This window comes from Herpailurus yagouaroundi, unplaced genomic scaffold (assembly GCF_014898765.1).
Source record: "Herpailurus yagouaroundi ecotype Mexico unplaced genomic scaffold, PumYag 162, whole genome shotgun sequence".
In the NCBI taxonomy this organism is placed as follows: Eukaryota; Metazoa; Chordata; class Mammalia; order Carnivora; family Felidae; genus Herpailurus; species Herpailurus yagouaroundi.
Window position 1 is genome coordinate 59,811,682 of NW_024412403.1, and position 16,776 is coordinate 59,828,457.

General features: G+C 35.5%; 1 protein-coding gene across 1 annotated transcript in view; it reads right to left on the reverse strand.

The window, feature by feature from the left end:
* Positions 1-16,725, reverse strand: part of ATG3 (autophagy related 3) — a 27,799-nt gene extending 11,074 nt beyond the window's left edge. The window contains exons 1-6 of the mRNA XM_040484507.1: positions 16,257-16,725; positions 13,514-13,555; positions 9,765-9,814; positions 7,024-7,094; positions 5,327-5,434; positions 350-399 (exon numbers count right to left, since the gene is read on the reverse strand). Coding sequence (XP_040340441.1) covers positions 350-399; positions 5,327-5,434; positions 7,024-7,094; positions 9,765-9,814; positions 13,514-13,555; positions 16,257-16,328 — 393 coding nt within the window. The 5' untranslated portion in view covers positions 16,329-16,725. The remainder of the gene's footprint in view (positions 1-349; positions 400-5,326; positions 5,435-7,023; positions 7,095-9,764; positions 9,815-13,513; positions 13,556-16,256) is intronic.
* Positions 16,726-16,776: the final 51 nt, after the last annotated feature.

Genomic DNA, 16,776 nt, shown 5'->3' on the forward strand with positions numbered 1-16,776 from the left:
CTCTCTCTCTGCCCCTCCCCCGTTCATGCTCTGTCTCTCTCTGTCCCAAAAATAAATAAATGTTGAAAAAAAAATTAAAAAAAAAATAAATTAAATAAATTTCTTTTAAACTAGTGTAGTAGCCTTCCCAATTAGTGAAAATTAGTTGTTTCTACCAGTTACAATCTGAAAAAGAAATTTTATCACACACAGATTTAGGAAGATAAGCACTGAGGAGTAGTTTTGATATGATCATATAAAAAAGTGAGAGGAGAAAAAAATAACTCGAATTTTAAAAAGCTTGAATAAGAATATATATATGCAAATAATTACAACACTGAATTTAGAAATGTAACTAATTAACCAGTACCTTGCTCTCCAATGTAATCTCCTTAACTGCTTCAGTTATTCCTGCAATACCTGTTTAAAATTCAAAAAAATACCTGAATTAAAGTGTAAACATCTACCATTTCCCAGATTCAAACAACATATAAATTAACACTTAAAATTACCTAAATTCTCACAACTCCTCTGAAATAAGGAGGCAATGTTAGCAGTATTTTTACAAATAAACTCTAATAGGAATAAATAATGCCAAAAGCACTTCTCAAATTAAAAAATATACCAATTTGATATTTTACCATGAATTATTCTATCACTCATTTACCATTCCTCATTTACTTTCCCTGTGTGAGTCTTTATCAAATATATATTCATTCTCAGAGTGAACACATTAGAAGACTATAGGATTCATATTCATATTTCCTTTAAACCTGCATTAAAATTTTCTCAAGAAGATATTAATGTTACTTGTTTCAGAAATCTAGGAGAGCCAGAAGTAGTAATACCATACCACACTTACATGGACCTTTCTATTTTATTGTTTCCGTAGGTTATTTAATCCTTATAAACACTATCCTTTGAGATAATTAGGTAATCATTTCTCCTTATAAAGAAACGAATGAGACTTGCTGAGTCTCACAGTGAAGAAACTGGGATTCGAATCCATATGTGCTACCTTTTAGTTCAATGCTCTGTCTACTGCACCCCATTAAGCAACTACCTTGAACATACTTGTGTCAATGAAGGTGGCATTAAGCAGATGGCAGCACCACAAGTCAGCTAAGTACATTTTCATTTAAAATACATGTCAGTTTATTTATTTTAAGTTTATTTATTTATTCATTTAGAGAACAAGCATGGGAGGGGCAGACACACAGGGAGAGACAGAGAATCCCAAGCAGGCCTCATTTTGTCAGTGTGGAGCCTGATGCAGGGCTCAAACTCACAAATCATGAGATCATGACCTGAACTGAAATCAAGAGTCAGCTGCTTAACCAACTGAGCCACCCAGGCGCCCCCACCACCACTTTTTTAAAAGCTTCTTTATTTATTTTGAGAAAGAGAGACAGAGACAGGGAGGGAACATGAGTGGGGGAGGGGCAGAAAGACGGAGAGAGAGAACATGTCAATGTTTCTAATTTGATAGTTTATTTAAAAAAATTTTTTTTAAACATTTATTCATTTTTTGAGAGACAGAGAGAGAGAGCACAAGCAGGGGAGGGGCAGAGAGAGGGGGAGACACAATCCGAAGCAGGCTCCAGGCTCTGAGCTGTCAGCACAGAGCCCGATGCGGGGCTTGAACTCATGATACGCAAAATCATGACCTGAGCTGAAGTCGGACACTTAGCCAACTGAGCCACCCAGGTGCCCCCCTAATTTGATGGTTTAAGAAGCATGAGATACACTAGAGAAAAAACTGTACATACAAAATATGCTTTGCTCCCTTTTTAATCTTCTAAAACTTTGAGAAATCTGTTCAACATGTCCAAAGAATAACTGACTTTTTACTAATAGAAAATATCACAATCCACAGCTCTAGCACAATGCTTTTACTTCATCCTTTTTTAGAAATTATTATATAGTAGATACGATTATTTCATAACATTAAGACCCAAATCTTAACATACTGAATTGGTATTACAAAATGATTCCCTGAATCCAATACATAGATACAAAGAAAATAAACCTCTTCAATTCATTTATATATAATAATGCAGTAGTATGCCACTAAACTCTTCTAAATGTAGGACTGACAAAGAAAAAAAAAAGCTCAAATGACTCTAATGAGGGTAACATTCTCAAAGACTGTGATGGTTAATTTTATGTCACCTTGGCTACGTTACTGTGTCCAGATGCCTGGTCAAACACCAGTCTAGATGTAGCTCTGAAGGTGGTTTTTAGATTTTTGTAGACTCTTAACATTTAAATCAGTAGACTTTGAGTAAAGTAGATCACTCCCCATAATGTAGGTGGGCCTCATCCAATCAGTTGAAGGCCTTATAAGAAAAGACTTACGTGCTCAGAAGGAAAGAATTCTGCTTTCAGACTGTCTTCACACTCAGGCGGAAGCAATGAACCCTTACCTGGGTCTTCGGCCTGCTGGCCAGTCCATCCTATAAACTGCAATCTTGCTAGCTACCACAATCACGTAAGCCAATTCCTCAAAATAAATCTATGTATATCTATATATCTATACCTGTACCTACCTCTATAATATAATCTATATCTATATATACATTCTATTGTTTCTGTTTCTCTGAGAACCATGACAAATACAAGGACTAAGAGAAATAAAAGAAACCTATGAGAAGCAAGGATGAAGCAAAGAGAACTGAGGTAACTAAGGAACCGGGCACATGGCCTTTTGAGTCCATCGGAAGTAGTGTTTTAATCAGATCAGGATAGAGTTTAAACTAAAATTCTAAGGCTATCTCTCCAGCAGGGCAAACATTTTTTCAGTTGTTGAATTTCTTTTTTTTTTTTTTTTAGCGTTTATTTATTTTTGAGACAGAGAGAGACAAAGCATGAACGGGGGAGGGTCAGAGAGAGGGAGACACAGAATCTGAAACAGGCTCCAGGCTCTGAGCTGTCAGCACAGAGCCCGACGCGGGGCTCGAACTCACGGACCGCAAGATCATGACCTGGGCCGAAGTCGGCCACTTAACCGACTGAGCCACCCAGGCGCCCCAAGTTGTTGAATTTCTTAATAGACTTTCATCAATCCAATTGTACTAATACCTACTTACCTCTGTAATGAATGCCTTTGTAAATATGCACCAAATTTTGAGCTAGTGATTATGGAATAGAATATAACCAGACAACAGAATAGCTCATTTACTTCACATCAGAAACATACTGATACAACTAATGGCTTTGGTTAGTCAACAATTGCCTATAGAGGTCCTGCCCATGTCTTCCAGACACAGGAAAACTAAAGCAGAGCAGCTGAACAATTTTGGAAAGGTCAAAAAATAAAGGTTTTCAAACCACATTTTCTTAAGGCCTTGCCTAATTAACACTCAACACGTTAAGAAACAAACAAGTTTCAGAATATTATTCAGCCATCAAAAAGAATGAAATCTTGCCATTTACAACAACATGGATGGAACTAGAGTATATTATGCTAAGTGAAATGAATCAGTCAGAGAAAGACAAATATATGATTTCACTCCTATGTAGAATTTAAGAAGTAAAACAGATGAACACAGGGGAAGGCAAGGCAAAATAAGATAAAAACAGAGAGGGAGACAAACCATAAGAGACTCAACTATAGAGAACTGAGGGCTGCTGGAGGGGAGGTGGGTTAGGGGATGGACTAGATGGGTGATGGGCACTAAGGAGGGCACTTGGGATGAGCACTGGGTGTTATATATTAAGTGATGAATCATTATTTTTGTTTTATATATATATATATTTTTTTTCAATATATGAAATTTATTGCCAAATTGGTTTCCATACAACACCCAGTGCTCATCCCAAAAGGTGCCCTCCTCAATACCCATCACCCACCCTCCCCTCCCTCCCACCCCCATCAACCCTCAGTTTGTTCTCAGTTTTTAAGAGTCTCTTATGCTTTGGCTCTCTCCCACTCTAACCTCTTTTTTTTTTTTTTAAGTGATGAATCATTAAATTCTACTCCTGAAACCAATACTGCACCATATGTTGACTAACTTGAATTTAAATAAAATCCTGGAAGAAAGAAAAAGAAACAGGTTTCAAATGAAGAAGCCCAAGCACTGAATCTATGCTTCTATCACCATGAAGAAACACATGGCAGTGTCCCTTTTTAAGGGTAGAAAAAAACTGACCTAACAAGGTACTTTTTCCTATGCAGATTACTTAACCCTCTGACTACTGTATGGGTCTCAACAGATGGCAGCAATATGTCCTTCACAGAACACTTGGTACTATCTGGAGACATTCTTAATTACCACAATTGGGAAAGTACTACTGGCATCTAGTGGGCATCTAGTATCAGAGATACTGCTAAACATTCTGCAATGTACAGGAAATGCTACAACAAAGAATCACGCAGCCCAAAATATTAGTAGTGCTAAGACTGAGAAACCCTGTGCTAGTACTACTTTTGATACAGCTGCTACTCTCTAGGACTTAGAAAATTTATTTTTAGTACCTAGATTTAAACTCAGAACACATTTTCTCCATTAAAACTAAGCCAAAAATGGCACTTATATAACTGTGTAAATTAACTATTAATTGCTAACTATTAACTAACATTAATTCATGTAACTGTATATTATGTAACTACATACAACTACATAAATGCACATTAGTATATGCTGCTGTCCCTGTCATAAATGGTAGTTAGCTATAGCAGCATATACTAATCTACGTTTACATAGTTAAATACAGTAGCAAAATCAGTGTTTAGGACTTGGACTAAAAAATCATATTCAGATTTACAACTTCTGCAAACACACTTATGAAAGGCTTAAATTTAGTCAATTTCTTTAACAAAAATCTATTGATCAACTTGTGTATCAGATACTATGTTAGATACTGAGGATTCAGCAATGAATCTCTACCTCCACAGAGTATACAGTGTTTGTCACTGAACAAATAATTATTAAATAATTTTAAATGTGGGTCTCTGAGTACAATAAATATAAGCGTAGTTCCTGTCCTAAAGTTCGTCACACAGCAATGGAATGACATGTAAATAAGGAACTCTAAAGCAAAGCAGTATGCAAACTCAGCAATACTAATTGTCTTTCTTTCTTTAGAAATAAAGAAAATGATATGGATATTTTCAAATTGCTACTGAAGTAGCAGTACTATAGAAATTTGGTATTCTCCAAAGGCACTTTTTCTTTTTTTTTCCAATTTGTCTTCCTGCTATTTTTCAGGTAAAAGTGTATTGGGACAACTGTGCCTTATGTATCCTTTGTTGTTGTTGTTTTCTTAAAATCAATGCTGTTACAAAAGATTGTAAAAGAGTTTAAAACAACTTAGACTAAAATACAGTATTTTATTCTCCTCTTACCTGTGTTATGGTAAGTATCTACCCATCCCCCATCACCATCATCTTCTTCAATGATAGCTTCCAATTCATCTGAATATTCCATCTGTTTGCACCGCTTGTAGCATGGCACTATTAAACAAGTGGCAAATAGTTACTAGCACATAATCTGCTTCCTATGAATCCATTAGAAAAAAAGAGAAAATTTATTCCATTTTAAGGAAATACTGTATTTCATTTCTAATAAGTGCTTAAGTAAGTGTTTAAAGAATTATATTCAGCTCACAAATACATTAATGATCACACTTATCTTTCCCTAAATAGCTCTGTCAGAACACAGGTAGAAAAGTTCTACTGAAAATTTTTTTTGCTTGTTTATTTACTTATTTTGAAGAGAGGGGAAGAGGGAGGGGGAGGGGGAGGGAGAAAGGGAGAGGGAGGGGGGGAGAGAGAGAGAGAGAGCGCGCGCGCACAAGAGGTGGAGGGGCAGAAAGAGAGGGAGAGAGAGAATCCCAGGCAGGATCCACACGGTCAGCACAGAACCTGACATGGGGCTCAGTCCACAAACTATGAGATCATGACCTAAGCCAATATCAAGAGTCCAATGCTTAACGCACTGAGCCATCCAAGTGTCTCTCTACTTGAAAGTTTCTGTGTATTCTTTACCCTGATGGTCTGTGAAGAACAGCAAGCTAAAGCCAGAGATGACACTGTACAATTTCAGGCTAATGAATAATAATACCTTATTTTAATGGCTTTACTCTCAAAACATGAAGGCACCACCTGGCATTCTCAGAGGTGGTAGAGGTGACCTCCAGTTTGCAATGCTGCAGTAACTTTCAATATGTATTTCATAATTCATACCTAAGTTCAGCTATTCATAAAGGATAAGCTAGTGTAAAAGTCACTAACTGCTAAATTTTACTATCTTCTATAATATCGGAGCCAAGTTTTTCATATAGCATATGTGTGAACAGTTATTTTTATTCACATAAACCTAGAACTGAACAATTATAAGGTAAAAACATGATGTAGAGTCGAGAAATTGCTATTCATCTCCTGATTTCTTTAAAAAACAAGCAGGATATAAATGATCAACTCTAATAAAACATATGCTGTAGGAAAGAAAAAAAACCTGGTATGTTATACATATTTTCCTTTGCTGTAATAGATAAACCAGAACAAAAATCAATGTGCTGTTTTGTGATTAGATAGGGACTATAACAACCTTCTGAGGCTGTTTTCATAAATAAGAAACGACTTGTTTCAAAAAACAATTTTGTTCCTAAAGGCAATCTTTAAAAGACACAATGGATAATAAAATCTTTAGCTTGGAGCTTTTAGATGTCAAAGGTAGTATCAATTTCATTTTTCATGACAAATGTTTAAGTCTAAAGGCGATCAGAATCAAACAGCTAAAAAAATTATGACTATGAAGTCAACTTTTAAAAAAGGCCATTAAAATTCCAACTCTGCTCGGGTCCTTTTCCTCCACACCTTACAAGTGGATCTTTTTGGCAAAAAGAAGTAACAAAAAGGAAGAGGGTAAAAATCAAATAAGGAAAAAATACTCTAGCAACAGAAAACACAGCACTTCATCAAATTTTTAAATTTCTGTCTGAGTGAAGCTGTAAGTATGGCTTCAAGCATAAATTAAGTTTTATTTTTTTAAATATAACTCTTTGTGCAAGATTTACTGATATACACAATGCAATTCTTACCATTTTTGGTGACCAAAAATTGTTTGCCTGTTGGTAGATATGCCTTCACTTTCAATTCTTCCCCTGTAGCCCTTTAAAGAGTAAAAAGGACCAAATATGAGAACTATTTTAACAGGCAAAGACAGAACAGAAGCTATCACATCTAAATACCAAAACTACACAATCCACACTCTTGACAAAATGGTCTCAGGACTGGTTTGGGAAGGATGCTGTTAAGTGATGTATGTTAGGGCACGGAAAGACACAGCATTTTAAGTAAAATGTACTAAGAGACACAGACAGACCTAACAGAATTTATATTACACATGAGACAAAAAAGACAACAATACAGAATTACTAAACAACTATTATGTTTGCCTCAAACAAAAAGAAAATGTTGTTCCTTAGTGAGTATAATCTCAGACTTTGAGTTCTAAAAGTATTGTTCATCTTCAGACCAAGAGGAGGCCAGAAAAATAGTTATATGACATTACATAACAAAGTAGGTGGTTGGCAAGATCCTTGTTTCTTCCAGTCTATTAAAATTGGAACTAAGAGAAAAAAGATGCTTTGAGTCACAAGATGATAATGTTAAAAATAATGAGTGAAAACAGAAAAAATCCTTTTATCAAGTATTTATTAAGTGTAAGACTTAAAACTCTAACTTTTATTTACTCCTCGGAACTCAAAGAGGTAATATTAACATCTCCATTTTAGCTTAAAGAAGTCAGATGGCTCACAGTCATAAAACCAAAACACAGAACAGCAGGGCTCCTGCTCTTCAACACTATTCCCTCTGTGGGTCAGAGCCAGCTATAACCATTTCTGATTTTTCATAGCTACTTTGGACTATCAAGAATTGGTTCAAAGATTCTTCTGTGGGTCTCATAATGGAATTGGCCAGAGCTGGAGCGGCATGTGGTTTATTGCAAAAACTGAGAGTCTGCTGCCTTATCAGAGCTTCAGTCTAAAGTTTAATACATTTGAGCACAAAATAAAGCCAGGAAATGACCTACTATCTTTTAGTAGCCTCCTAGGCTTCTTTAGACCATTCTCAACTGTCAAATTCAACAATGAAATGGCAATGCCTTAAGTTCTGAGTGAAGAATATACAACAAGGTCATGATGGTGCCTGCAGACACGAAACTGTAACATATAGGTTTAAAATGAATTGCTCCTTTGGCTCTAGCTGTTCGGCCAGTATGGACACTGGAGTAACTAACTTCTAAGTTACAATAAAATTATTTCAACTATCACATTTCATAAAGTGAAACTATAAACTATCTGCTAAAGGAAGAGCCTGACCATATACCAAACCACCATAATACTACTATTAATCATATGTTTGAACTAATTAGACAAATAAAGACTATGACTAAGAAACCTAAAGAAATGTATACCCATTAAAGAAAATCCTAAATTACTTCCTTTTATAAAATGTATATTATTTTAAATTTCATATACCTATTTGACTTGAAATATAAAAAATTGTAGGCTAGAACCAAGCTAAATATAGTTTTAACAGACAATTTGTAATCTAAAAAAATCAATCACCCTTACTACATCAGACAACTGCTATGATATTAACTCAATTCTAAATACAAAACAGAAATACACGTAAGGAAGACAAGGACATAAAAATAAACCTGACATTTTGGCCTTTTTTTGTACATTAAGAAACAGTGTTCTAAAAGAGCAACTGACAAAGAGCAGTAACAACTATTTTGGGTATGTGCAAATATAAAAATTAAGAAGAGAATAGGCCACAGATAAAAGAGAGTTTCAACTTTGGCTTAAAACAGTTTTAACTATTTAAGCTCTTTAGATATGAAGGAAAACAGTATCAGTTCTAACTTTATTAATTTTAGAACCCCTGCTCCCAAATCAAAACTACACCTTTCAACAACAATTGTAAAAGTGTCATTGGGGGAATTTAAAAAAAAAAGGGGGGGGCGGGGGGAGAAGGAGTTGAGCCACTTATATCCAAACAAGATGGTAATTCCAAAACAATTCTAGCCTTTAAATTAAAACAGCTCTGCCAGTATTGGGATCACTTTTTCAGCCACAGTCAGGTAGTTTTACTGTAAGTACTTGAAAGTACTGAAACAGCATTTGTTTTAAAACATTGTTATTATTCAGAATATTTAAAATATGTTATGAGATCTGCTAAGTTGCTTAAATTAATTTTATAATTAAAAGTGTTAATAAAAAAATTAAAATGTAAAAAGCCTATTACCAGCAAATTTCCAGTTAAGACCTTAATGAGTATCATGAACCTTCTTTTCGGCTAATTCCTAAAATGGGAACATACTTTTGAACGTGAATACAAAGTTTTATGATTAAAAAACATAAGACTGTAAAATGTCTGTGTTTATTAATGTTATAAAAATATTCAATAAACATTTTAGTTAAAAAAAAAAGTGAGCTGGTCAAATTTATTGAACTCTTGAACATTAATTTTTAAAGATCCACCGTAAGATCAGACCTAGACACTACAAAGAAAGTGAATACTAATAAAGGAAGACATTTATCTCAAAAATATCTTTTATTCTAATGGAGCAAAACAAAATAGGTATAACACCCAATTTGTCAGCCTTTATTTTACTTTAAGTATCATGGGCACACTGCTTAACAAAGAAATCTACTAGAAGAGGGTTAAACTGGTCATTCTAAAGTTCATGCCCTAATTTATTTTGCAAATTGACGTGATTATGAAGTCATACCTCTTACTAATTTTCGATTTCTCACTCAAGATTACTTACCATTGCCATGTTGGACAGTGGTGGACTAAGTGATCTCCAGCTGCCACAAACTATTTAGGATTTAGAAGGAATATAAAGAAAAAGGAAAAAGAAAAATTGAACATCACTGAATGTTAGATGGTAAAATACCAAAGTGACCATCTGTGTAATCTTGTTACACAATAATCACATAAATGCAAACAACACAAAACCTGCTCTACCAGTCTGGTGATTTATTTTTTATTATTACTAAAACTGCAAATTTTTTTACATCCATAAAGTTTAAATTTTGGAAGAAAAAAAGTATTGAGTGTTATTTTTTATTCTTTATTTATTTTAAATTCAATTTTTATCTTCGGATTAAATAATGCCAAAAGGATACTGTATCATGAAATGAACAAAGGTAACATTGCAGGATTTAAAATGCCAAAACCATTTTATGGATAAATAAGATGAAGAGAGATTCTTGCTAGTGGTTGAAAACTCAAAGAAGATCTTTGTGAAAAATTACTAAATAGACACAGGCCTACAATGTAAGAATAGTTTATTACATCACAGTGTACACTTCTCTTTTTTTGTTCTTTTTTTAAATTCAGATAACAGCCCATTTTGAAAGCTTTTTCATATTAACAAGAGTGAGAAACGCAGTGCCAAACAATGGAGAAGAAGTTAGAAGCTTTTGGGTTGACTCAGAAAACACCAACACAGTTAAGAAATTGAATCCTCTAACACCTTGGCCTTTCTGGGCAGGTTGAACACTGCACAAGTTTTTGTTTTTCTTCAGAAATAAAAAACTGAGAAAGAAAAGAGTTTAAGCTTTTGAGAATTTCCATTACACATGAGCATGAACTGATCTTACTATAAGACAGGAATCAGGCTTATTCTTGAGAGCAGAAAATGAAAGTCTGTTAAGCGTAACTGCAGTGTCCCAACTCAAGCAATACACATGCACATATTTTCCCAATTACTTCTGTTTCACAACAGCTCTAACTTAAAATCATTGTTCATGGGTTATTACACGCCAAAAAAAAAAAAAAAAAGTTACCTTTAATCTTCCAATGCTTTTCTGAGAAAACAATGTCTACATTAATACTCTATCTTCGTTTAAGAAAGTAAAATTTTATAAAATAATTCTAAGAGTAATTTCTTTAGAGAAGATACATTAACAAGATAAGATTTAGCAGCATATTCCCAACAGCAACTTTTCAAATGTTTCTGTTCTTTCATTTCAAAGAATCTTTTTATTATATAAACTAGTTAGGTAAAGACAAAAAACCCAAATGAAAACAATACTCTCTCCCCAAAGTTTTAAGCATTTTAGTTCACTGTAACCAACGCTACCATTAACTCTGTGGTTATCAGGAACTAATTTATTACTGAAAAAGTATTAACTCAACAAAATACAATACAAAAACAGTCAAAAACTTAATTCTTTAATGATATTGCCTTGACTCTAGTATTTTATTCCATGGCACCTCCAGTAGCATCTATTGAAAAACAACAGGGGCACCTAGCTGGCTTAGTTGGTACAGCATGCAACTTTTGATCTTGGGTTTGTGAGTTTGAGCCCCACATTGGATGTAGAGATTAAAAATTTTTTTTTAAATTAAAAAAACTAAAAAACACTAGAAGAAAAATTATAAAGGAACAAAGAATTGTACAGATAGCTAATATATGTACACATTTATCCTCATTAGCAATGGCCTTTATTGCATGCTTTATATGCTCAAATGAAACAAATTGCAAGGCAGACTCGAGTTTCTCAAGCTGTAGTTTCTCTCAGTGATTAAAAATTGCACTGTACTGAATAATTCCAACAAGATGGAACCAATATTAACATTTTAGTCAGCAACTTTATCCTTCAAGCTATTGTATTACTGATAATCCAATCACACACACACACACACACATATATATATATTAATTTTAATCAGACAATTCTGTATTAGATAATGTCTACCTCTCTTTTTAAACACAGTACTTCCAATACCTCTCAAAGAAAACAAAAGAGAGCTGGAGACTAACAGCCAGAAGCCCAGAAACAGTAAGAGAAAACAAATACATAGATCAACTCAGTATATCATTTATCCGAAGTAAATTATGTCTTATTTTCCTCCTGGAGACTCATTCTAATCAAACTGAACTCTGTAACTGTGTTCTATCTCAATCCAGCATTATGTGGTTGGTACCCAGCTGAGCTAGTTTTGCCTTGCATTTTTTTTTTTAAAGGAGGAAATTTATAAACCACTTAATGATACAACTCTGTTGGAGTATAACTGTTAGTTATTCATTCTATGGTGAGTAGCTGTTTTAAAACAGTTAGCTTAAGTCTATCCAATGACCACAGACTTGCATCTCTCACTCCAACTGTCTATTTACCAATTAGTCATCTTCCCATATATAAAGCCAAAGAGTGGAAGAAGAATAGCATACTTTCCATTCCTGCTCTTGATTTCAGATAGTTTTAAGAGCTATGTCTAAATTATACGTTTGTCTGGCAAGAAAGTTAAGAATATCAAAACTTAATTTTATGTGGTATTCAAAATATTAAACTCTTGGTGCCTAAGGTGGAATCGATCCTTTAGAGAATGTCTAGCCAAAACCCCTCATTTTATAGACGAGAAAACATGAGGCCTGTGTCTAGTAGCTTAACTGATTTGCCCAAGTCAGAAAAGGAGAAATTAAGAGAAATGGGTCTAGAAGGTCGATCTCCCAGGTTCTTTCTATACCGCCATCTGTCTTCACTAAAAATAAAGACAATTTCAGATAAAAAGATCAGTTCAGCACACCATTCTCAGAACTCACAAGGATTTGGAACCCAAGAGATTCCATCACAATTGAAAACTGAAAGATCAATAAATTCTTAGGTGTGGTCTTAGAATTTCTAGCAACAGCCAGATCACAAAGCATGGCCCAATTCAAAATGTTTCTTTCAAAACAGTAAGTAAAGTTCTATTGCCAACGAGTGGTATTTTTAATGAAAGTCAAAGGTGAAGCTTAAAATTTTCGCCATTTATTAAGACAAGAAAGTAAGTCTGATGCAACTGTAACTATTCATGAAACTGGAATGTAAAAGGATTTTTAGGACAGTATTTATTTCTCAAAGGAAACAAAACAAACTACCTAAAAAAAGAGAACATTTTTATTATATAGATTTGGTGAACAAATAAAATGATTCCTCAAAACCTAATTCTATATTAAAAGTTCAATAAAACACAACTGGCCTATAAAATAGCCATCAGTTTCAGCATTAGGTAGACTCAACATTACTTGGTTAGTAGAAAAAGCTAAAGAATTGTGAGAAAAAAGTCAGCCTTAAGTATGTAGCAATAAAATATTTAAGCTAAATACCGAAAGAAAACATACAAGCAGTAAGCCAAGTTTCCAAATGAAAAGCCATGAAATCTCATGTTTGATGCAGACAAAGGCAAGACACAGCAAACACCACAAGAGCTCCCTGCACAGCTTCAATATAACACAAATATAAGTGAGGGGTAAGTGACCAAGAATATTTTCCATTCCCTCTCCCACCATTTCTAAATCAAGAGGAACTACAGAGAAATATGAGAAGTGGCAAACTGAGAGGGAAGTTACATCTTCTTCTCACATAGGAAGTAGAAGTCCCTATAAAACTGCTAATATAGTCAAAAGAATCTAATTTTAATCAAATCAAAATTAAACTTTAAGATATTTTCTTATAAAACAAAAAAGCCACACAGTTTTAATATAATTGTAAGACATAACAGCTTCAGAATATCTTTAACACTCACCTCTTCTGGTGTGATTACACCTGTTTCCTTAAATTTTGATTCCTAAAAAGAGCAAAAAGAATTAACATATTACACTTTCGCTTTCAAATTAAAGATGTTTGTGGGCAACTATTTGCCTGGTACCCTTCTAGGCAAAGGAGCACATACAAAAAAGAATGCATCACTGGTACCTAGAGGAATATACAAGTCTAATGAAGGAAACTGACATGAAACAATTACAATTTGATCAGTGCTATAATAGAGCAAAGCTCTTTGGAAAAGCATCCAAAGGTTTATACATTAAGTCTTACAATGATTTTGTACACATCTTTATTTTACAGAACGATAAAGATGTCTTAAAAATGTTTACTTTTTACTATTTAGTGAACATCTCCAACATCTCATTTCAATGGAGTAATATTAGAACCCAAATCTAGAGGTCATAAATTATTTAGTCCTTTCCCATTATTATATCACCAAGATATTGATACAATATTTTCTCCTCCAAAGCAAAGATGCTATTTACCAAATGTTTCTAAATTTTAAGTTAAATGTAAGATTTTGTAGTACAGTCTACAAAAATGAAAGAATTCATTTATGAACATTATTCATTCAACACGTCTTTAGAATGACCAATATGTGCCAGGCACTATTTGAAGTAATGGGGCTACAGGAGTGAATAAAACAGACCAAACTGATCCTTGTCCTCATAAGGAATTTAAACTCTAGTGGAGGGAGAAAAGCCAAATGGTAATGAAAACCACGGAGAAAAATGAGGCAGAGAGGAAACTGGTCAGGGGTGGAGGAAAAGAGATGGCTATTTAAAATAGGATGGTGAGAAAACAAAGACTTCCCTGATAGGTGACTACTGAGCAGAGACCTTAAAAAAAATGAACAAGCCACACAGCTGTAAAAGAGCATTTTAGGCAGATGGAGTGGCAAATACAAAAACATAAGGCAAGAGAGTATTAAAGGGAGAAACAAACAGGACAGACTAGACTGGCTTAAGCCAAAGTGAGCAAGGAATAAAGTAGCAGTTGAGATAAGGGTCTCTCCCAATCAAGTAGAGGCTTGAAGATCATTGAAAGGACTTTGGCCTTTACTGTACCATGACTTTTCTTAATTTCTACTTGCTAGGATAAGTCACTGTTTCTTTCAAGGGATTTGGTTTTTCTTCCTTGCCGTCTTATGTCTAGTAGGAAACTACAGGATTCTCTCTGTAAACAGGGACAGGCAAGGAAAGGATCAATAATTCTGCTTTCCTTATTACTAAAAATACACACTAACAAGTACATTCTGACAAGCTAACACTTTTCAGTTTGGAGAATAAGTAAAATGATTCTTCAAAATATAATTCTAAGTTCAATAAAATACAACTGACCAATAAAACAGTAGTTTTATATTTAATTTGGGAACTCTTTTTCTTTTCCTTGGAAAAAAAAAGTTTAAGAATATGTATTATTTCAATGCTACATACCTTGGTAGACATATTTCTGAAAAATGACATAATATGCAAAAGAATCATTTGATTTCAATGTCAAAATTATTTTCAATTTCAGAGTTGAATGAGTTATTTTAATTACAAGGGATTTCACTGTAAAAAATATATATATATCATATAACATATATAAAAGCATAGCAAGAGTTAGAATTCCCATTTATAAACTTATCCCCCCTCCCCTTTTTTTTACTTGGCCCAACAAGGTATCATTGTAAAATCAGTCTTGGAAATAAATATTAAAAAAGTAAGTACAGGGCTAACACTTCCCTTTGTCATGGAAAGGGAGCAAAATAAAGCTACCCACTATTCCTAGCATACCAGAATAATTTCTTGAATAAAGAGGACCAACCATTTCCATGGGTATTTCATCCCTACCGTAAGATTTGTAAACTTTTTACTGAAAGCTTAAAAAAATAATAAAAACACTTAAGAACTCCCTATTCATTTATTCTCATTGCTCAGTTTTCAGAAAGGAAAAACAATGACAACAAACTTAAATTTTAAGACATCAAAACTTGAACGCACTTGTAGAAATTTATCTTTGAAAATAAAGTCACTGCTTTAAAACCAGTATGCTACAAATTTTACTATAAAAACGCCGTACTGACAATGCAAAAAAATAAGTATATCTAGGAGCGTCAAGCTGCTCCTTATTATCACTTAAATCCAAGATTTACAAATAGTTTTTCGGCTATTTAAAAAACTCAGGAAAGGGAGGTTTTGCCTGGTAGGTTCAATGGTACTGTTGGAGATAACGTTGCATTTCACAGTGTTCTCTGAAATCTAACAATATGAGACCTCAGTCACAATTTACTATTTCAAACTCCTAATCATAAGAGACTTTCTATGAAATATGAGGAATAGTGACATGTCATTTTAATACCAAATACTGATTTCGTTTTTAAAAAGATAAGCAATACGCTCGTTTAAAAAGTTCAAAAGACTTCCGATGTTAAGATTTAACATTCTCAAATCTACTTAGCTGCGGACCACCTTCCAACTTGACGTACCCAGACGCGCTGAGCTCTGACGGGTGGCGACAGCAGTGCTCCAAGTTTACCTGAAGAGCCCGAAAGCCCTACAGAGCAGCTGGATAACACCTCCGGTGGGGCTGCGCCTTTGCCTGTGTCCCATCCCACCCTTACCACCTTCCTACACTTTCCCCCGCCGGTAAACATGGTGTCCCTCCCGGCGCCGGGTCCTCAGTCCCTGCGGAGTTGAGCGTGTACCTGGACAGCCCCTGGCAAGCCCGGCCTGGCTTACCTTGAGGACCGGGGTCAGGTACTCAGCCACTTCCAGTGCCTTTCCCTTCACCGTGTTAATCACATTCTGCATCCTGGGGCCGGAGAAGCGGCCGGCCCCGCGATGGGGTGGGAAAGGCAGCGGGGGCAGGGACCGGGAGTCAGAAAAAATCCCCGCTGCCCCCGACTCGCATCGGCACCCAGCCGGCGGCACCAGAGGGGACGGGACGCGACGGGACGGACGGGACGAGGGGGAGGGGCGGCTGCGCCAATCGCTAGGGCAGGGCGCACGCTGCTCACAACCCAGGCAGCGCGCGGAAGACCGGGCCTAGGTGTCTCCCCGGCCGCAAGGGAGGGCGGCGGGGACGAGGGGAGAGTTGGGGGGAGAGGCGAGCGCACGCGCACCCCTCGCCTCCTCGGGAGCTGTCTTCTCCCCCTCGCTTCACTCGCGCCCCTTCCGGCTTCCCCTTCTCTCTCTTGCCGTAGCTCCGCCGCTACCTGGGCCTCACGTGACACAGGACTCTCCCGCCACGTGACGCGAG